This window comes from Somniosus microcephalus, chromosome 12, assembly GCF_052327205.1.
Source record: "Somniosus microcephalus isolate GS21.2 chromosome 12, FLI_Smic_1.0, whole genome shotgun sequence".
In the NCBI taxonomy this organism is placed as follows: domain Eukaryota; kingdom Metazoa; phylum Chordata; class Chondrichthyes; order Squaliformes; family Somniosidae; genus Somniosus; species Somniosus microcephalus.
The window spans coordinates 15,994,877-16,016,926 of NC_140998.1; the positions used below are offsets into that span (position 1 = coordinate 15,994,877).

General features: G+C 54.8%; 1 protein-coding gene across 1 annotated transcript in view; it reads left to right on the forward strand.

Annotated features, from left to right (window-relative positions):
- The window catches only part of LOC147109044 (protein Daple-like), a 311,247-nt gene that overhangs the window by 237,368 nt on the left and 51,829 nt on the right, over positions 1-22,050 (forward strand). Inside the window, exons 17-20 of the mRNA XM_086002608.1 lie at positions 4,579-4,720; positions 5,869-6,060; positions 6,761-6,922; positions 8,937-9,214. Of these exons, the coding sequence (XP_085858734.1) occupies positions 4,579-4,720; positions 5,869-6,060; positions 6,761-6,922; positions 8,937-9,214 (774 nt within the window). The remainder of the gene's footprint in view (positions 1-4,578; positions 4,721-5,868; positions 6,061-6,760; positions 6,923-8,936; positions 9,215-22,050) is intronic.

A 22,050-nucleotide genomic window follows, 5' to 3' on the forward strand; every position in this document is an offset into this window, starting at 1 on the left:
TCCGTCCATGGCTGGCCCGGGCTGACCCGGACTGACCCCCGCGGCCATGGTTTGGCCCGGACTGACCCCCGCGGCCACCTGCTGCCCCCGCGGCTGGTGTCCGAGCTGCTCCTTGATACAGTGCGGGGGAGTAGCAGGCTGTCTGAGATGGCAGTGTCCTCACTGCAGTGAAGCTCGCCATCTACTGGCCATTTGAAGAGCTGATGAAACGCAGCCTCAACAGCACACATGTGATCGGAAGGAACGCACCGCTTTATACCGAGTAAAGTTCTCTCTTTAAATTAAACAGGAATTATAGGTGGGGTTGAGCGAAAGCTGACTGAAGCTGATGCCATTTACTCGTTCCCCCCCCCTCCCCGGCCTTGGTTACCAATTTGCTGCAAAATTGACTCAGACTTGCCAATTCATTTAATTTATTTCCACAACGCATTCTCCCCTACCCAACCATTTAATCCCCTCCCACAGCCCATTTACACTCCTCTCTACCCTCTGTAGATTAAATGGGGATGGGTAGGGGGGGGGTGGGGGTTAAGGTCTGCATAAATACTTGTTACACCCCAAAGGTCAACAAGCAAGATGTCAGTATCTTCATTCATCGCCGCTATTTAACTCTGACTTGCTTCCCTCACACAACAGACTCCGGGTCCCAGCAGTGCAGGAGCATTGTGCCCAGTGACGCACTTGGTGATAATTACTGTCTCTGCTGGTCCCTGTAGCCTCCTATCCCCATTCCCAATCAGAGGGTTCTACAGAATCCGGATGTAATTTTATTAAACTGGATTAAAATTGTTAACCTTGAGAGAATCAGTTCAGTTTTCTCAGCAAGCAGTTTTTTTTTTTTTAAACCTAAAGCTGATGGAAGCTGTCAGTGCAATCCCAGGAGCAGCCGCGAAGACCAGCTTTAATCCTTATTAAAATAAACAAAAATGCAGAGAGAAATCAGTCTCACAGTGGCCCAGGGTTGATGGCGTGTGTGTGTGAGCGTGAGGGCACGTGTGTGTGAGGGCGTGTGTGTGAGCGTGAGGGCACGCGTGTGTGTGTGTGTGTGTGTGCGTGAGGGCACGTGTGTGTGTGAGCGTGAGGGCACGTGTGTGTGAGCGTGAGGGCGTGTGTGTGAGCGTGAGGGCACGCGTGTGTGAGGGCGTGTGTGTGAGCGTGAGGGCACGCGTGTGTGTGTGTGTGTGTGAGGGCACGTGTGTGTGTGTGCGTGAGGGCACGTGTGTGTGTGAGCGTGAGGGCACGTGTGTGTGTGAGCGTGAGGGCACGTGTGTGAGCGTGAGGGCACGCGTGTGTGAGCGTGAGGGCGTGTGTGAGCGTGAGGGCGTGTGTGTGTGTGTGTGAGGGCACGCGTGTGTGTGTGTGTGTGTGTGTGTGTGAGGGCACGTGTGTGTGAGCGTGAGGGCACGTGTGTGAGGGCGTGTGTGTGTGTGTGTGTGTGTGAGGGCACGCGTGTGTGTGTGTGTGTGTGTGTGTGTGTGAGGGCGCGTGTGTGTGTGAGCGTGAGGGCACGTGTGTGTGAGGGTGTGTGTGTGAGCGTGAGGGCGTGTGTGTGAGCGTGAGGGCGTGTGTGTGAGCGTGAGGGCGTGTGTGTGAGCGTGAGGGCGTGTGTGTGAGCGTGAGGGCGTGTGTGTGTGAGGGTGTGTGTGAGCGTGAGGGCGTGTGTGTGAGCGTGAGGGCGTGTGTGTGAGCGTGAGGGTGTGTGTGTGAGCGTGAGGGCGTGTGTGTGAGCGTGAGGGCGTGTGTGTGAGCGTGAGGGCGTGTGTGTGAGCGTGAGGGCGTGTGTGTGAGCGTGAGGGCGTGTGTGTGTGAGGGCGTGTGTGTGAGCGTGAGGGCGTGTGTGTGTGAGGGTGTGTGTGAGCGTGAGGGCGTGTGTGTGAGCGTGAGGGCGTGTGTGTGTGAGGGTGTGTGTGAGCGTGAGGGCACGCGCGTGTGTGAGCGTGAGGGTACGCGTGTGTGAGCATGAGGGCGTGTGTGTGTGAGGGTGTGTGTGTGAGCATGAGGGCGTGTGTGTGTGAGGGTGTGTGTGTGAGCGTGAGGGCGTGTGTGTGTGAGGGTGTGTGAGCGTGAGGGCACGCGTGTGTGAGCGTGAGGGCACGCGTGTGTGTGTGTGTGTGTGTGTGGGCACGTGTGTGTGTGTGTGAGGGAGGGTGTGTGTGTGTGCGCATGATGGCCTGTGTGTGTGTGTGTGTGTGCAGTCAGCAATGTTCAGAGCCCGTAGGAGAGAAACCTGTGCGAAACATTGATTGTGGTCCAGCGTATTATTGGTTTAGCTGTACAGACACACTGTGATTGATGGGTTCTAACCTCCTGTGACCCTGGTTCTTTCCTATTCTTTATTTATTGATGTTGTAACCATCACTCCAATAAAGTATTTGAATGAGACGACAGTATGCCACGAGCGATGGGTGTAAATGCTGTTTGTGCTACTTCAGCACCAGACAGTTAATCACACAGCTGCACATGTACCCGTTTTCAGAACCCAAGGAAGTGGGAATGACTAACGGCCATTTGGCCCATCAAGCACAGACTCTGGACACTTAATCCACCCATTCTGCTGAGGGAAGGTTCGGCATAAACACTGGCTGACGCTGAAAGGGAATCGGGTGAAATGTTGAATGTTCATCCATGCTTGCATCAGCATTATCCAACCCTGGCCTATTGTCCTCCATAAGAACATTAGGAACAGGAGGAGGAGGCCATTCACCCCCCTCAAGCCTGCTCCGCCATTCAGTTAGATCGCGGCTGAGCGGCACCTCAACTACATTTTCCTGCTGATGTAAGAAAACTACTGAGCACTTGGTTTCAGTATAAAACAAGGCTTTAATCAACTGTTTCACAACCATGAGTTCCAGTTACATCACTAGTTCCTGGTTACAAAAACATCCTGGGCAAGCTGGGCCCACGCCCGAGTATTATACTTTCCCTGGACGGCGCCACCAGCTGGCCGCCCAGTGTTATCTCATGAGTCATTTCTACATGAATGGTAAGATTCATGACCCCCGCCTTTACTTCTTATCCCTTGATGCCCTTACCCAACAGAAATCGATCTCAGTCTTGAAAGCTCCCGATTGATCCCCAGCATCCACAGCCTTTTGGGTTCCAAATTTCCACTACCCTTTGTGTGAAAAAATTCTTCCTGATTTCGCTCCTGATCGGCCTAGCTCTAAGATTAAATCCCCTTGTTCTTGACTTCCTCACCAACAACAACAACTTGTATTTATATAGCGCCTTAAAGTAGTAAAACGTCCCAAGGAGTATTTTAAGATAAAAAAATTTGACACAGATCCACATAAGGAGAAGTTAGGGCAGGTGACCAAAAGCTTGGTCAAAGAGGGAGGTTTTAAAGAGGTAGCGAGGGGGAGAGGTTTAGGCAGGGAATTCCAGAGCTTAGGGCCCAGGCAACAGAAGGCACGGCCACCAATGGTGGAGCGATTATAATCAGGGATCCTCAAGAGGGCAGAATTAGAGGAGCGCAGATATCTTGGGGGGTGGGGGGGGCTGAAGGAGATTACAGAGATAGGAAGGTATGAGACCATGGAGGGATTTGAAAATTTGAGAATTTTAAAATCGAGGCGCTGCTTATCCGGGAGCCAATGTGGGTCAGCGAGCACAGGGGGTGATGGGCGAATGGGACTTGGTGCAAGTTAGGACACGGGCAGCCGAGTTTTGGATGACCTCAACATTACATAGTGTGGAATGTGGGAGGCCGGCCAGGAGTGTGTTGGAATAGTCAAGGCTAGAGGTAACAAAGGCATGGATGAGGGTTTCAGCAGCGGACGAGCTACTGAAACCAGAGGAAATAGTTTCTCCAAATCTACCCTATCAAATCCTTTTAACATTTTGAACACCTCAATCGGGTCACCCATTAATCCCCTATACTCGAAGGACTACACGCCAAATCTATGCAACCTGTCCTCCTAATTTAACCCTTTGAGCCCCGGTGTCATTCTGGTGAATCTTGCACTGCTCCCCTCCAAGGCCAATATATCCTTCCTAAGGTGCGGGGCCCAGATCTGAACCCAGTGCTCCGCAGAGATGGGAGCTGAGCGAGCCTTTGAACAACTGAAGCATCACTTTCCTCCCCTTGGCGTTCCAGCCAGATAAAGGCCAACGTTCCATTAGCCGAGTTGATGGTTTTTTTTTGTGCCGGTCCTCTAGCTTTTAGTAATTTGTGCGTTTGGGCTCCGAAATCTCTCTTCCTCCACAGTCCCCGGTTTCCCACCATTTAGTGCGATAAGTTCCTCGGATAACCTTACCCAGTAGACACAGAGCTCATCAAGCCCTGGAACGTATTTGTCGATCAGTCTCCACCCACCCCGAAAATCTCTAATCCCGTGTTCACACCGATCCTTAACCAGCTCTTTTACAGAAGTTTATTGACCCATGAATTGCTGGGAGTCTGTCCCGTTAAACCATTGGTTGAGTAGAGGGGTGGCTGGGGAAGAACAGAAGAAATGGGGAGGTCAGGGAAAAAACCTCCCGCCTCTCCAGCTTGGTGTCTTTCTAAATTTAACCAAAAAAATAAAAGTTGTCGGGGTTCGGATGACCAAAAACCAACGCTTTTACTTTTATTTTCAGCAAATACAAGATGCTGGAGACCAAGATCGAATCCACACTGAAGAAAACACTAGAGATTAGAGAGGAGAAGATTCAGGCACTCGAGTCTCGACTGGCAGAGTCCAGCAACCTAAACCAGCAACTGCGCCTTGAGCTGAGCACGGTAAGGAGCGGTCAGCCCTCGGAAACGGGTGGTCATCCCTCGGGAGGCCCAGCGGTCAGCCCTCGGGAACAGGCGGTCAGTCAGGGGCAGCCCCGGCAGTCAGCCCTCGGGAACAGGCGGTCAGTCAGGGGGAGCCCTGGCGGTCAGCCCTCGGGAACAGGCGGTCAGCCCTCTGGAACGGGCGGTCAGTCAGGGGGAGGTGCAGCGGGAACAGGCAGTCAGCTCTCGGGAGGCCCAGTGGGAGCCGGCGGTCAGCCCTCGGGAGGCCCAGTGGGAGCCGGCGGTCAGCCCTCGGGAGGCCCAGTGGGAGCTGGCGGTCAGCCCTCGGAAACAGGCGGTCAGCCCTCGGGGGGACTGGGCGGTCAGTCGGGGGGACCGGGCGGTCAGTCGGGGGGACCGGGCGGTCAGTGCTGTTCGGGAGGGAGTCCCAGGATTTTGACTCAGCGTCGATGAAGGATCGGCGATATACTTCTAAGTCCGGATGGTGTGTGACTTGGAGGTGGTGGTGTTCCCATGCGCCTGCTGCCCTTGTCCTTCCAGGTGGTAGAGGTCACAGGTTTGGAAGGTGCTGCCGAAGAAGCCTTGGTGAGTTGCTGCAGTTCATCTTGTAGATGGTACACACTGCAGCCACGGTGCACCGGTGGTGGAGAGAGTGAATGTTTAGGGTGGTGGATGGGGTGCCAATCAAGCGGGTTGCTTTGTCCTGGATGGTGTTGAGCTTCTTGAGTGTTGTTGGAGCTGCACTCATCCAAGCAAGTGGAGAGTATTCCATCACACTCCTGACTTGTGCCTTGTAGATGGTGGAAAGGCTTTGGGGAGTCAGGAGGTGAGACACTCGCCGCAGAATACCTAGCCTCTGACCCGCTCTTGTTGGCACAGTATTTATGTGGCTGTATATTCCAACGTGTGAGATTGAGGGTGTCAAAAATAAATCGAGAAATGGATGCCCTATGGAACACGGTGATTCCGAGCAGAAATTAGAACAAGGTGCAGTAGTTTCAAGTTCCGAGCCATTGTGGTTCGCTTTATGCTACTGGTATCGTTGTTTCTGTTGCCCTGATGGGTTTTTGTGCACAAGCCTCCCGCCACCCGTACGATTAATTCTCTCTTCTCCCCCCCGCCCCCCGCAATACACACACATTTTCTAGGTGAAGTGGAATCTGGAAGCTTTCCTGCAGCGTCAGGAGGAGGAGGAAAGGCTGCCACCCAATTCCTGCATGAACCCACTCCAGCGCTCCCAGCCTGACAGCACGGAGAAAGACAAGTGGGAGAAGGAAAACCGGGAGACCACTCTGGAGCTGCTGAAAGTGAAGGACAACATTATTGAGGTGGAGAGGAACGTAAGTATCAGCGACGGGACTGCGCGGATTTACCCTTTTGGACTTGGTGGGGTGGGGTGGGGAGAAGGGCGGACTGATCTCAGAGTTTCCCATCACTCAGACAGTGACAGAGTCCCAGTGCCACGATTTCGAAGAAGAGCAGGGGAGTTCTCCCCGAGCCAATATTTATCCCTCAATCAACATCACTAAAAACAGATGATCTGGTCATTATCGCATTGCTCTTTGTGGGAGCTTGCTGTGCGCAAATTGGCTACCGCGTTTCCCACATTACAACAGTGACTACACTCCAAAAAGTACTTCATTGGCTGCAAAGCGCTTTGGGACATCCTGAGGTCGTGAAAGGCGCTATAGAAATGCAAGTCTTTTTGAACACACATCAATCGCTGTTATTTTTTTGAAATTGTTTTTTCACCCCAAATTTCTCTTCCCTCCATTCCTGAAAAGACCGTCATTTTCTGTTTTTATTTTCTGTTTTTAAAAAGAGAACATTTTTTGTGAAGACTCTCCAACGGCCTGATTTGTGTTTCCCCCGACGCCCCCCGGGGTATTGAACTGAAATGTTTTATTCTGTTTGAGCCTTATGCCCACACGGTTTAAATTTTTGAAACATCTTCTGACGCATTTTAACGTAAGTCAGTCGGGGTTGTTTGTCGCTCTCTACCAGGAGCCCGGTCTAATTCGCCGCTTGTTTTCTTCACAGAACGCAGCTCTGGAAACTGAAAGGGAGCTTCTGAAAGACCAGCTGAAGCAGCTCGAGGCGCAGAACCAAACCGTCAGCTCCCAGATAGTCATCCTGCAGCAGCAGGCAGCATCCATGCAGGGACACAGCACCACACTGCAGATACAGAATGCCAAGCTTCAGGTTCACACCTTCGTTCCTGCTCTTCTCCTACTCCCCTCCCTCCGCCTGTCCCCCTCGCTCCCTCTCCCTCCGCCTGTCCCCCTCGCTCCCTCTCCCTCCGCCTGTCCCTCTCGCTCCCTCTCCCTCCGCCTGTCCCTCTCGCTCCCTCTCCCTCCGCCTGTCCCTCTCGCTCCCTCTCCCTCCGCCTGTCCCTCTCGCTCCCTCTCCCTCCGCCTGTCCCTCTCGCTCCCTCTCCCTCCGCCTGTCCCTCTCGCTCCCTCTCCCTCCGCCTGTCCCTCTCGCTCCCTCTCCCTCCGCCTGTCCCTCTCGCTCTCTCTCCCTCCGCCTGTCCCTCTCGCTCCCTCTCCCTCCGCCTGTCCCTCTCGCTCCCTCTCCCTCCGCCTGTCCCTCTCGCTCCCTCTCCCTCCGCCTGTCCCTCTCGCTCTCTCTCCGCCCCCTCGCTCCCTCCCTCCCTCCGCCCCCTCGCTCTCTCTCTCCGCCCTCTCGCTCCCTCTCTCCGCCCCTCCCCTCGCTCTCTCTCTCCGCCCCTCCCCTCGCTCTCTCTCTCCGCCCCTCCCCTCGCTCTCTCTCTCCGCCCCTCCCCTCGCTCTCTCTCTCCGCCCCTCCCCTCGCTCTCTCTCTCCGCCCCTCCCCTCGCTCTCTCCGCTCCTCCCCTCGCTTGCTCACTCTCTCCTCCCCCCTCGCTCTCTCTCCGCCCCTCCCCTCGCTCGCTCGCTCTCTCCTCCCCCCTCGCGCTCTCTCCGCCCCTCACCTCACTCGCTCTCTCTCTCCGCCCCTCCCCTCACTCGCTCTCTCTCTCCTCCCCCCTCGCTCTCTCTCCGCCCCTCCCCTCGCTCGCTCGCTCTCTCTCCTCCCCTCCCCTCGCTCGCTCTCTCTCCGCCCCTCCCTTGCTCTCTCTCTGCCCCTCCCCTTGCTCGCTCTCCCTCTCCTCCCCCTCGCTCTCTCTCCGCCCCTCCCCTCGCTCGCTCGCTCTCTCCTCCCCCCTCGCGCTCTCTCCGCCCCTCACCTCACTCGCTCTCTCTCTCCGCCCCTCCCCTCACTCGCTCTCTCTCTTTCCCCGCCCCTCCCCTCCCTCACTCTCTCTCCGCCCCCCCCTCGCTCTCTCTCCGCCCCTCCCCTCGCTCGCTCTCGCTCTCCTCCCCCCTCGCTCTCTCTCCGCCCCTCCCCTCGCTCGCTCTCTGTTTGTGAGTCACTGCCTTTGAGAGAAGCTGCTTTAAACAAGGTCTGTATTTGGATTCTTTTGTTAATTTTGCACTTGTCAAGGCGAGGGGTTTAATTTTGTTCTTGTGCTTTATAATGGCAAGTGTTAGAGCAGGATACACCGTATCACATAGTATTTACAGCACAGAAACAGGCCATTCGGCCCAACTGGCCTGTGCCGGTGTTTATGCTCCACACGAGCCTCCTCTCACCCCTCTTCACCTCACCCTATCAGCACAACCTTCTATTCCTTTCTCCCTCATGTTTAATTAGCTTCCCCTTAAATGCACCTGTACTATTCGCCTTGACTCCGAGTTCCACATTCTCACCACTCTCTGGGTAAAGAGGTTTCTCCTGAATTCCCCATTGGATTTATTGGTGACTCTTATATTTACTCCCCCTAGTTCTGGTCTCCCCCACAAGTGGAAACATCTTCTCTACATCTACCCTATCAAAACCTTTCATAATCTTCAAGACCTCTTATCAGGTCACCCCTCCACCTTCGCTTTTCTAGAGACAGGAGCCCCAGCCTGTTCAATCTTTCCTGATAGGTATAACCTCTCAGTTCTGGTAAACCTATTTTGCTCCATCTCCACTGCCTCTCTATCCTTTTTATTATATGGAGATCAGAACTGTTGACAGTACTCCCGGTGTGGTCTCACCAAGGTTCAGTACAAGTTTGACATAGTTTGAGAAATGCACTTTATAGGGACAGTCTGGGTCAGTTGAATGCCTCTGCCTTAGCTGCAGATCTTTGTGTTTTTTCTGTTTAAACAGTTTCAGTTTCTAAGATTTGGGGGGTTCGCTGTTGCAGGTGGAGAATTCAACCCTGAATTCCCAGGGTGCCTCTCTGATGGGCCAGAATGCTTTGCTGCAGAACCTGCAGTCCGGCCTGGAGAGCGAGAATGAAACCCTGACCAGGGAGAAGGAGGAGCTGAAGGCCACGTACGACTCGCTGCTTCAGGACCACGAGCGTCTGATGATGCTGAACGAGCGTCAGTCCACAGAGTGCGAGGCACTAATCGGCCAGCAGGCGGGCTTCAAGGCATCGTACAAGAGCCTGGAGTCCCAGTACAAGGACCTGGAAGAAAGGTAATTCTCTTCTTGGACGTTGCAACGTGCGAGGGTCACGGCTACTTGACCTTGGGAGAGCTTTCGCACGCCCAGTGCCCATCGAGCCCCAAACCCTTGTCCGTCTTCTGACGTATCCTGCAGCCATTCACCAACAGGTGGTCTCAACCCAGCGTCGCCTCACTTTGTTATCTCTGTCCCTACCAGAGTCGCCTCGATTGGCTATCTCTGTCCCTACCAGAGTCGCCTCGATTGGTTATCTCTGTCCCTACCAGAGTCGCCTCGATTGGCTATCTCCGTCCCTACCAGAGTCACCTCGATTGGCTATCTCTGCCCTACCAGAGTCGCCTCGATTGGCTATCTCTGTCCCTACCAGAGTCGCCTCGATTGGCTATCTCTGTCCCTACCAGAGTCGCCTCGATTGGCTATCTCTGTCCCTACCAGAGTCGCCTCGATTGGCTATCTCTGTCCCTACCAGAGTCGCCTCGATTGGCTATCTCTGTCCCTACCAGAGTCGCCTCGATTGGCTATCTCTGTCCCTACCAGAGTCGCCTCGATTGGCTATCTCTGTCCCTACCAGAGTCGCCTTGATTGGCTATCTCTGTCCCTACCAGAGTCACCTCGATTGGTTATATCTGTCCCTACCAGAGTCGCCTCGATTGACTATTTCCGTCCCTACCAGAGTCACCTCGATTGGTTATCTCCGTCCCTACCAGAGTCGCCTCGATTGGTTATCTCTGTCCCTACCAGAGTCGCCTCGATTGGTTATCTCTGTCCCTACCAGAGTCGCCTCGATTGGCTATCTCTGTCCCTACCAGAGTCGCCTCGATTGGCTATCTCTGTCCCTACCAGAGTCGCCTCGATTGACTATCTCTGTCCCTACCAGAGTCGCCTCGATTGGCTATCTCTGTCCCTACCAGAGTCGCCTCGATTGGCTATCTCTGTCCCTACCAGAGTCGCCTCGATTGGCTATCTCTGTCCCTACCAGAGTCGCCTCGATTGACTATCTCTGTCCCTACCAGAGTCGCCTCAATTGGCTATCTCTGTCCCTACCAGAGTCGCCTCGATTGACTATCTCTGTCCCTACCAGAGTCGCCTCAATTGGCTATCTCTGTCCCTACCAGAGTCGCCTCGATTGGCTATCTCTGTCCCTACCAGAGTCGCCTCGATTGGCTATCTCTGTCCCTACCAGAGTCGCCTCGATTGGTTATCTCTGTCCCTACCAGAGTCGCTTCGATTGACTACCTCTGTCCCTACCAGAGTCGCCTCGATTGGCTATCTCTGTCCCTACCAGAGTCGCCTCGATTGACTATCTCTGTCCCTACCAGAGTCGCCTCGATTGACTACCTCTGTCCCTACCAGAGTCGCCTCGATTGTTTATCTCTGTCCCTACCAGAGTCGCCTCGATTGTTTATCTCTGTCCCTACCAGAGTCGCCTCGATTGGCTATCTCTGTCCCTACCAGAGTCGCCTCGATTGGTTATCTCTGTCCCTACCAGAGTCGCCTCGATTGGCTATCTCTGTCCCTACCAGAGTCGCCTCGATTGGCTCTCTCTCTCCCCTTACCTGCAAATGCCTCTGGGGGAACAAATCTAACCTTTTGACAGTGCCACTGGGCTCTCACCATCTCTTCCCCCTCGCCCCCTTGCAAAAATTACTCCCATTTCCTGTTCTGCAACTCTTTGTAAAGCATTCTGAGGCACTCTCCCTGAGAAATGCTATATAAATGCAATTTACTTGTTGCTATATATCTGCCTCTATTTACCTGTATTTGTGAAGGATGTATATATTAATTTGGAAAAATATATGAATGGCCAGATATGTACCTTGACTTACCCTGAGAGATAACCTTTGATAAACACTGATAAATTCACCAATCCTGAGCTCCCAGCAGGGACCTGGGCTCAAAGTGCATGACTTGTGTGGGTCAGTGCTCCCATGTTGTAGCTCTGACCCTGACCCACACTCCCTTGGTGTGAAGGCTGGTGAATTTACCCTTCTATCAGTTTGGAGGAAGATGTGCACTATTCCAGTGTCACCACCAGATGGCGCCCGGAGCTATTGAATCATCTAGGGACCTCCAGTGGCTGAAATAAGTACTGCAGCTCTGTCTCTGTCTGTGTCTGTTTCTGTCTCTGTCTGTGTCTGTTTCTGTCTCTGTCTGTGTCTGTTTCTGTCTCTGTTTCTGTCTCTGTCTGTGTCTCTCTCTCTGTCACTGTGTGTGTGTGTTTCTGTCTCTCTCGGTCTGTCTGTCTCTGTCTGTGTCTGTTTCTGTCTCTGTCTGTGTGTCTTTCTGTGTGTCTGTCTCTGTCCATCACTGTGTCTCTCTCTGTCTCTCTCTCTCTGTCATTGTGTGTGTCTCTCTCTCTCGGTCTGTCTCTCTCTCTCTTTGTCTCTCTCTGTCACTGTGTGTGTGTGTTTCTGTCTCTCTCTCTCTTTGTCTCTCTGTCTCTGTCTCTGTGTCTCTGTCTGTGTCTGTTTCTGTCTCTGTGTGTCTTTCTGTGTGTCTCTCTCGGTCTGTCTCTCTCTCTCTCTCTCTTTGTCTCTCTCTCTCTGTCTCTCTCTCTGTCACTGTGTGTGTGTGTTTCTGTCTCTCTCTCTGTCTGTCTCTCTGTCTCTGTCTGTGTGCGTGTCTGGTCTTTTCTCTCTATTAAATAAAGCTTCTAATTTTGGGGTTGACCTGATGATTCCCCTCCCCACCCCACAAGGATGAATTTCGAAGCCTCAGAAGTGCGAACCTTGCTGCGTTGGAGATTTGCTGTGATGGGTGGAGCTGTTTTTCCCTCTGTTAAAACAAAGCCAATTTTTTCTACTCGTCCGAAGTTGAAAAGCAAATGAGCAATTTGAAGCCTGCTCCTTCTCCAATCTCACTTCAATTTGCAAAGTCGACCCTCCCTTCACCCGCCCCCCCCCCACCCACCCATACAGTCATCACCCTCTGCGTAAACTCTTGCTTTCTCCCTCACTCCCTGCCTCTGCTGCACTATTGGCTCTTGTAGAATCTGTGACTCGGTTAAACGTACTCGGGGTCATTTTCACTGGGTTGCTTGGGCACCCACCTCGTGGATCGCCTGCCCGTTGTAGAACCCGCCCCGTTTTCAGTGCGATTGATTTTTCGCCCAGCGGCGAAGTTGAAAATTACCCCCTGTTGAAATTTATCGCGTCCGTATGTACCCCTTTAGGAACTTGATTATTTTAGCACCATCAGGCCGCTCGCAGGACTGTTCGAAGATATCGTGTCTGTGGTTTGCATTTCTATAGCGCCTTTCACAACCTCGAATGTCCCAAAGTGCTTTACAGCCAATGAAGTACTTTTTGAAGGGTAGTCACTGTTGTAATGTGGGAAACGCGGCAGCCAATTTGCGCACAGCAAGCTCCCACAAACAGCAATGAGATAATGACATTTTTTCCAGTGATGTTGGTCGTGGGATAAACATTGGCCCCGGGACTCTGGGGATAAACATTGGCCCCAGGACTCTGGGGATAAACATTGGCCCCGGGACTCTGGGGATAAACATTGGTCCCGGGACTCTGGGGATAAACATTGGCCCCGGGACTCTGGGGATAAACATTGGCCCCGGGACTCTGGGGATAAACATTGACCCCAGGACTCTGGGGATAAACATTGGCCCCAGGACTCTGGGGATAAACATTGGTCCCAGGACTCTGGGGATAAACATTGGCCCCGGGACTCTGGGGATAAACATTGGCCCCGGGACTCTGGGGATAAACATTGACCCCAGGACTCTGGGGATAAACATTGGCCCCGGGACTCTGGGGATAAACATTGACCCCGGGACTCTGGGGATAAACATTGACCCCGGGACTCTGGGGATAAACATTGGCCCCGGGACTCTGGGGATAAACATTGGCCCCGGGACTCTGGGGATAAACATTGGCCCCGGGACTCTGGGGATAAACATTGACCCCGGGACTCTGGGGATAAACATTGGCCCCGGGACTCTGGGGATAAACATTGGCCCCGGGACTCTGGGGATAAACATTGGCCCCGAGACTCTGGGGATAAACATTGGCCCCGGGACTCTGGGGATAAACATTGGCCCCGGGACTCTGGGGATAAACATTGACCCCAGGACTCTGGGGATAAACATTGGCCCCAGGACTCTGGGGATAAACATTGGCCCCGAGACTCTGGGGATAAACATTGGCCCCGGGACTCTGGGGATAAACATTGGCCCCGGGACTCTGGGGATAAACATTGGCCCCGGGACTCTGGGGATAAACATTGGCCCCGGGACTCTGGGGATAAACATTGACCCCGGGACTCTGGGGATAAACATTGGCCCCAGGACTCTGGGGATAAACATTGGCCCCGGGACTCTGGGGATAAACATTGGCCCCGGGACTCTGGGGATAAACATTGGCCCCGGGACTCTGGGGATAAACATTGGCCCCGGGACTCTGGGGATAAACATTGGCCCCGGGACTCTGGGGATAAACATTGACCCCGGGACTCTGGGGATAAACATTGGCCCCGGGACTCTGGGGATAAACATTGGCCCCGGGACTCTGGGGATAAACATTGACCCCGGGACTCTGGGGATAAACATTGGCCCCGGGACTCTGGGGATAAACACTGGCCCCGGGACTCTGGGGATAAACATTGGCCCCAGGACTCTGGGGATAAACATTGACCCCGGGACTCTGGGGATAAACATTGACCCCGGGACTCTGGGGATAAACATTGACCCCAGGACTCTGGGGATAAACATTGGCCCCAGGACTCTGGGGATAAACATTGGCCCCGGGACTCTGGGGATAAACATTGACCCCGGGACTCTGGGGATAAACATTGGCCCCGGGACTCTGGGGATAAACATTGGCCCCGGGACTCTGGGGATAAACATTGACCCCGGGACTCTGGGGATAAACATTGGCCCCGGGACTCTGGGGATAAACATTGGCCCCGGGACTCTGGGGATAAACATTGACCCCGGGACTCTGGGGATAAACATTGGTCCCGGGACTCTGGGGATAAACATTGACCCCGGGACTCTGGGGATAAACATTGGCCCCAGGACTCTGGGGATAAACATTGGTCCCGGGACTCTGGGGATAAACATTGGCCCCAGGACTCTGGGGATAAACATTGGCCCCAGGACTCTGGGGATAAACATTGGCCCCGGGACTCTGGGGATAAACATTGACCCCGGGACTCTGGGGATAAACATTGGTCCCGGGACTCTGGGGATAAACATTGGCCCCAGGACTCTGGGGATAAACATTGGCCCCGGGACTCTGGGGATAAACATTGACCCCGGGACTCTGGGGATAAACATTGACCCCGGGACTCTGGGGATAAACATTGGCCCCGGGACTCTGGGGATAAACATTGACCCCGGGACTCTGGGGATAAACATTGGCCCCGGGACTCTGGGGATAAACATTGGCCCCGGGACTCTGGGGATAAACATTGACCCCGGGACTCTGGGGATAAACATTGACCCCGGGACTCTGGGGATAAACATTGGCCCCGGGACTCTGGGGATAAACATTGGCCCCGAGACTCTGGGGATAAACATTGGCCCCGGGACTCTGGGGATAAACATTGGCCCCGGGACTCTGGGGATAAACATTGGCCCCAGGACTCTGGGGATAAACATTGGCCCCGGGACTCTGGGGATAAACATTGACCCTGGGACTCTGGGATAAACATTGGCCCCGGGACTCTGGGGATAAACATTGACCCCGGGACTCTGGGGATAAACATTGGCCCCGGGACTCTGGGGATAAACATTGGCCCCGGGACTCTGGGGATAAACATTGACCCCGGGACTCTGGGGATAAACATTGGCCCCGGGACTCTGGGGATAAACATTGACCCCGGGACTCTGGGGATAAACATTGGCCCCGGGACTCTGGGGATAAACATTGGCCCCGGGACTCTGGGGATAAACATTGACCCCGGGACTCTGGGGATAAACATTGGCCCCAGGACTCTGGGGATAAACATTGGCCCCGGGACTCTGGGGATAAACATTGGCCCCAGGACTCTGGGGATAAACATTGACCCCGGGACTCTGGGGATAAACATTGACCCCGGGACTCTGGGGATAAACATTGACCCCGGGACTCTGGGGATAAACATTGACCCCGGGACTCTGGGGATAAACATTGGTCCCGGGACTCTGGGGATAAACATTGGCCCCGGGACTCTGGGGATAAACATTGGCCCCGGGACTCTGGGGATAAACATTGACCCCGGGACTCTGGGGATAAACATTGACCCCGGGACTCTGGGGATAAACATTGACCCCGGGACTCTGGGGATAAACATTGACCCCGGGACTCTGGGGATAAACATTGGCCCCGGGACTCTGGGGATAAACATTGGCCCCGGGACTCTGGGGATAAACATTGGCCCCGGGACTCTGGGGATAAACATTGGCCCCGGGACTCTGGGGATAAACATTGGCCCCGGGACTCTGGGGATAAACATTGGCCCCGAGACTCTGGGGATAAACATTGACCCCGGGACTCTGGGGATAAACATTGACCCCGGGACTCTGGGGATAAACATTGACCCCAGGACTCTGGGGATAAACATTGGCCCCGGGACTCTGGGGATAAACATTGGCCCCGGGACTCTGGGGATAAACATTGGCCCCAGGACTCTGGGGATAAACATTGACCCCGGGACTCTGGGGATAAACATTGGCCCCGGGACTCTGGGGATAAACATTGACCCCGGGACTCTGGGGATAAACATTGACCCCGGGACTCTGGGGATAAACATTGACCCCGGGACTCTGGGGATAAACATTGGCCCCGGGACTCTGGGGATAAACATTGGCCCCGGGACTCTGGGGATAAACATTGGCCCCGGGACTCTGGGGATAAACATTGGCCCCAGGACTCTGGGGATAAACATTGACCCCGGGACTCTGGGGATAAACATTGGCCCTGGGACTCTGGGGATAAACATTGGCCCCGGGACTCTGGGGATAAACATTGGCCCCGAGACTCTGGGGATAAACATTGACCCCGGGACTCTGGGGATAAACATTGACCCCGGGACTCTGGGGATAAACATTGGCCCCAGGACTCTGGGGATAAACATTGACCCCAGGACTCTGGGGATAAACATTGGCCCCGGGACTCTGGGGATAAACATTGGCCCCGGGACTCTGGGGATAAACATTGGCCCCGGGACTCTGGGGATAAACATTGACCCCAGGACTCTGGGGATAAACATTGGCCCCGGGACTCTGGGGATAAACATTGACCCCGGGACTCTGGGGATAAACATTGGCCCCAGGACTCTGGGGATAAACATTGGCCCCAGGACTCTGGGGATAAACACTGGCCCCGGGACTCTGGGGATAAACATTGGCCCCGGGACTCTGGGGATAAACATTGGCCCCGGGACTCTGGGGATAAACATTGGCCCCGGGACTCTGGGGATAAACATTGGCCCCGGGACTCTGGGGATAAACATTGGCCCCGGGACTCTGGGGATAAACATTGGCCCCGGGACTCTGGGGATAAACATTGGCCCCGGGACTCTGGGGATAAACATTGGCCCCGGGACTCCGGGGATAAACATTGGCCCCGGGACTCCGGGGATAAACATTGGCCCCGGGACTCTGGGGATAAACATTGGCCCCGGGACTCTGGGGATAAACATTGGCCCCGGGACTCTGGGGATAAACATTGACCCCGGGACTCTGGGGATAAACATTGGCCCCGGGACTCTGGGGATAAACATTGGCCCCGGGACTCTGGGGATAAACATTGGCCCCGGGACTCTGGGGATAAACATTGGCCCCGGGACTCTGGGGATAAACATTGGCCCCGGGACTCTGGGGATAAACATTGGCCCCGGGACTCTGGGGATAAACATTGGCCCCGGGACTCTGGGGATAAACATTGGCCCCGGGACTCTGGGGATAAACATTGGCCCCGGGACTCTGGGGATAAACATTGGCCCCGGGACTCTGGGGATAAACATTGGCCCCGGGACTCTGGGGATAAATATTGGTCCCGGGACTCTGGGGATAAACATTGGCCCCAGGACTCTGGGGATAAACATTGGCCCCGGGACTCTGGGGATAAACATTGGCCCCGGGACTCTGGGGATAAACATTGGCCCCGGGACTCTGGGGATAAACATTGGCCCCGGGACTCTGGGGATAAACATTGACCCCGGGACTCTGGGGATAAACATTGGCCCCGGGACTCTGGGGATAAACATTGGCCCCGGGACTCTGGGGATAAACATTGGCCCCGGGACTCTGGGGATAAACACTGGCCCCGGGACTCTGGGGATAAACATTGACCCCGGGACTCTGGGGATAAACATTGGCCCCGGGACTCTGGGGATAAACATTGGCCCCGGGACTCTGGGGATAAACACTGGCCCCGGGACTCTGGGGATAAACATTGACCCCGGGACTCTGGGGATAAACATTGGCCCCGGGACTCTGGGGATAAACATTGACCCCGGGACTCTGGGGATAAACATTGACCCCGGGACTCTGGGGATAAACATTGGCCCCGGGACTCTGGGGATAAACATTGGCCCCGGGACTCTGGGGATAAACATTGGCCCCGGGACTCTGGGGATAAACATTGGCCCCGGGACTCTGGGGATAAACATTGACCCCGGGACTCTGGGGATAAACATTGACCCCGGGACTCTGGGGATAAACATTGGCCCCGGGACTCTGGGGATAAACATTGGCCCCGGGACTCTGGGGATAAACATTGACCCCGGGACTCTGGGGATAAACATTGGCCCCGGGACTCTGGGGATAAACATTGGCCCCAGGACTCTGGGGATAAACATTGACCCCGGGACTCTGGGGATAAACATTGACCCCGGGACTCTGGGGATAAACATTGGCCCCGGGACTCTGGGGATAAACATTGGCCCCGGGACTCTGGGGATAAACATTGACCCCGGGACTCTGGGGATAAACATTGGCCCCGGGACTCTGGGGATAAACATTGACCCCGGGACTCTGGGGATAAACATTGGCCCCAGGACTCTGGGGATAAACATTGGCCCCGGGACTCTGGGGATAAACATTGGCCCCGGGACTCTGGGGATAAACATTGGCCCCGGGACTCTGGGGATAAACATTGGCCCCGGGACTCTGGGGATAAACATTGGCCCCGGGACTCTGGGGATAAACATTGGCCCCGGGACTCTGGGGATAAACATTGGCCCCGGGACTCTGGGGATAAACATTGGCCCCGGGACTCTGGGGATAAACATTGACCCCGGGACTCTGGGGATAAACATTGGCCCCGGGACTCTGGGGATAAACATTGACCCCGGGACTCTGGGGATAAACATTGACCCCGGGACTCTGGGGATAAACATTGGCCCCGGGACTCTGGGGATAAACATTGGCCCCGGGACTCTGGGGATAAACATTGACCCCGGGACTCTGGGGATAAACATTGACCCCGGGACTCTGGGGATAAACATTGGCCCCAGGACTCTGGGGATAAACATTGGCCCCGGGACTCTGGGGATAAACATTGACCCCGGGACTCTGGGGATAAACATTGGCCCCGGGACTCTGGGGATAAACATTGGCCCCGGGACTCTGGGGATAAACATTGGCCCCAGGACTCTGGGGATAAACATTGGCCCCGGGACTCTGGGGATAAACATTGGCCCCGGGACTCTGGGGATAAACATTGGCCCCAGGACTCTGGGGATAAACATTGGCCCCGGGACTCTGGGGATAAACATTGGTCCCGGGACTCTGGGGATAAACATTGACCCCGGGACTCTGGGGATAAACATTGGCCCCGGGACTCTGGGGATAAACATTGACCCCGGGACTCTGGGGATAAACATTGGCCCCGGGACTCTGGGGATAAACATTGGCCCCGGGACTCTGGGGATAAACATTGGCCCCGGGACTCTGGGGATAAACATTGGCCCCGGGACTCTGGGGATAAACATTGACCCCGGGACTCTGGGGATAAACATTGGCCCCGGGACTCTGGGGATAAACATTGGCCCCAGGACTCTGGGGAGAAACATTGGCCCCGGGACTCTGGGGATAAACATTGGCCCCGGGACTCTGGGGATAAACATTGGCCCCGGGACTCTGGGGATAAACATTGGCCCCGGGACTCTGGGGATAAACATTGGCCCCGGGACTCTGGGGATAAACATTGGCCCCAGGACTCTGGGGATAAACATTGGCCCCGGGACTCTGGGGATAAACATTGGCCCCGGGACTCTGGGGATAAACATTGGCCCCGGGACTCTGGGGATAAACATTGGCCCCGGGACTCTGGGGATAAACATTGGCCCCAGGACTCTGGGGATAAACATTGGCCCCGGGACTCTGGGGATAAACATTGACCCCGGGACTCTGGGGATAAACATTGACCCCGGGACTCTGGGGATAAACATTGGCCCCGGGACTCTGGGGATAAACATTGGCCCCGGGACTCTGGGGATAAACATTGGCCCCGGGACTCTGGGGATAAACATTGGCCCCGGGACTCTGGGGATAAACATTGGCCCCGGGACTCTGGGGATAAACATTGGCCCCGGGACTCTGGGGATAAACATTGGCCCCGGGACTCTGGGGATAAACATTGGCCCCGGGACTCTGGGGATAAACATTGGCCCCGGGACTCTGGGGATAAACATTGGCCCCGGGACTCTGGGGATAAACACTGGCCCCGGGACTCTGGGGATAAACATTGGCCCCGGGACTCTGGGGATAAACATTGGCCCCGGGACTCTGGGGATAAACATTGGCCCCGGGACTCTGGGGATAAACATTGGCCCCGGGACTCCGGGGATAAACATTGGCCCCGGGACTCCGGGGATAAACATTGGTCCCGGGACTCCGGGGATAAACATTGGCCCCGGGACTCTGGGGATAAACATTGGCCCCGGGACTCTGGGGATAAACATTGGCCCCGGGACTCTGGGGATAAACACTGGCCCCGGGACTCTGGGGATAAACATTGACCCCGGGACTCTGGGGATAAACATTGGCCCCGGGACTCTGGGGATAAACATTGACCCCGGGACTCTGGGGATAAACATTGGCCCCAGGACTCTGGGGATAAACATTGGCCCCGGGACTCTGGAGATAAACATTGGCCCCGAGACTCTGGGGATAAACATTGGCCCCGGGACTCTGGGGATAAACACTGGCCCCGGGACTCTGGGGATAAACATTGGCCCCGGGACTCTGGGGATAAACACTGGCCCCGGGACTCCGGGGATAAACACTGGCCCCGGGACTCTGGGGATAAACATTGGCCCCGGGACTCTGGGGATAAACATTGGCCCCGAGACTCTGGGGATAAACATTGACCCCAGGACTCTGGGGATAAACATTGGCCCCGGGACTCTGGGGATAAACATTGGCCCCGGGACTCTGGGGATAAACATTGGCCCCGGGACTCTGGGGATAAACACTGGCCCCAGGACTCTGGGGATAACTCCCCTGCTCCTCTTTGAAATGGTGCCCGTGGGATCTATTCCATCCACCTGAGGACAGACGGGGCCTCGGTTTAGCGTCTCATCCAAAAAACGGCACCTCCGAGAGTGCGGCACTCCCTCAGCACTGCACTGGGAGTGTCGGCCTAGATTTTTGTGCTCAAGTCTCTGGAGTGGGGACTTGAACCCACGACCTTCTGACTCGGAGCCGAGAGAGGGTGTTGCCCGCCGAACCACAGCTAACAACACGAGTTGTGGCTTCTTTCAGATTTCCCGTCTCCCAGGAAGCCCCCGGCACCGGTCTAGCTCCGACTTAGTCCCTACCTCTCCACTTAAAAGCTCGCTTGAGGCAAGGTAACGTTAGATAGAAACATAGAAGATAGGAGCAGGAGTAGGCCATTTGGCCCCTCGAGCCTGCTCCGCCATTCAATGAGATCATGGCTGATCATCCAAATTCAGTACCCTGTCCCTGCCTTCTCCTCATATCCCTTGATCCCTTTAGCCTTAAGAAATATATCTAACTCCTTCTTGAATATATTTAATGAATTGGCCTCAACTGCCTTCTGTGGTAGAGAATTCCACAGGTTCACCACTCTCTGGGTGAAGAAATTCCTCCTCATCTCTGTCCTAAATGGCTTACCCGTTATCCTTAGACTGTGACCCCTGGTTCTGGACTCCCCCGCCATCGGGAACATCCTTCCAGCATCTAGTCTGTCTAGTCCTGTTAGAATTTTATAAGTTTCGATGAGATCCCCTCTCATTCTTCTAAACTCCAGCGAGTACAAGCCCAACGGACCCAATCTCTCCTCATACGTCATTCCTGCCATCCCAGATGGGAGAAAGGATAGAAAACCTTAATGATGCTGGGTAAAGGTGACCAGGCACATCAGCCCCTCCTGCGTGACGAGATTGCTGTAATGTTTTCCGGGGCTTGCAGCTGTCAGTTGTCTGGGGCCTAAGAAATTGCTCGGAGGAAGACTATACCTCTCACTGCTTACCTTGCTAAGCGCACAGTTGATTAATAGAAGCTTTTGCTCAGACTGCTGTCCGTCGGGCACAAGCCACAAGGGGAATCTGTTGTTCTTCCTCATGTTTTTTGCTCGTTTATCAACAATTGAGCAGGCAGGCACGGCATGGGAATGCTAACTCCATGAAAAATTAATCGTGGTCATTAATGGGTAAGCGTGAAGCCGTGATGAAGCTGAGCTCACCGGCTCAGCGGTCTTTCAAGCGCTCTGACGTGGGTCTGAGGGCTGGTCCATCGTCGGCCGCCTGCTGCGAGCTGACTTCGGCTGAATTCTCTCGCAATGACGGACGGTCTTGGCGAGAGCTGTTTGCAGCGGGGATCCTTTTACTTTAAGAAGAGAAAGCTAACGAACGCAAAAGATTTTAGGGAGCCATAAAACGGC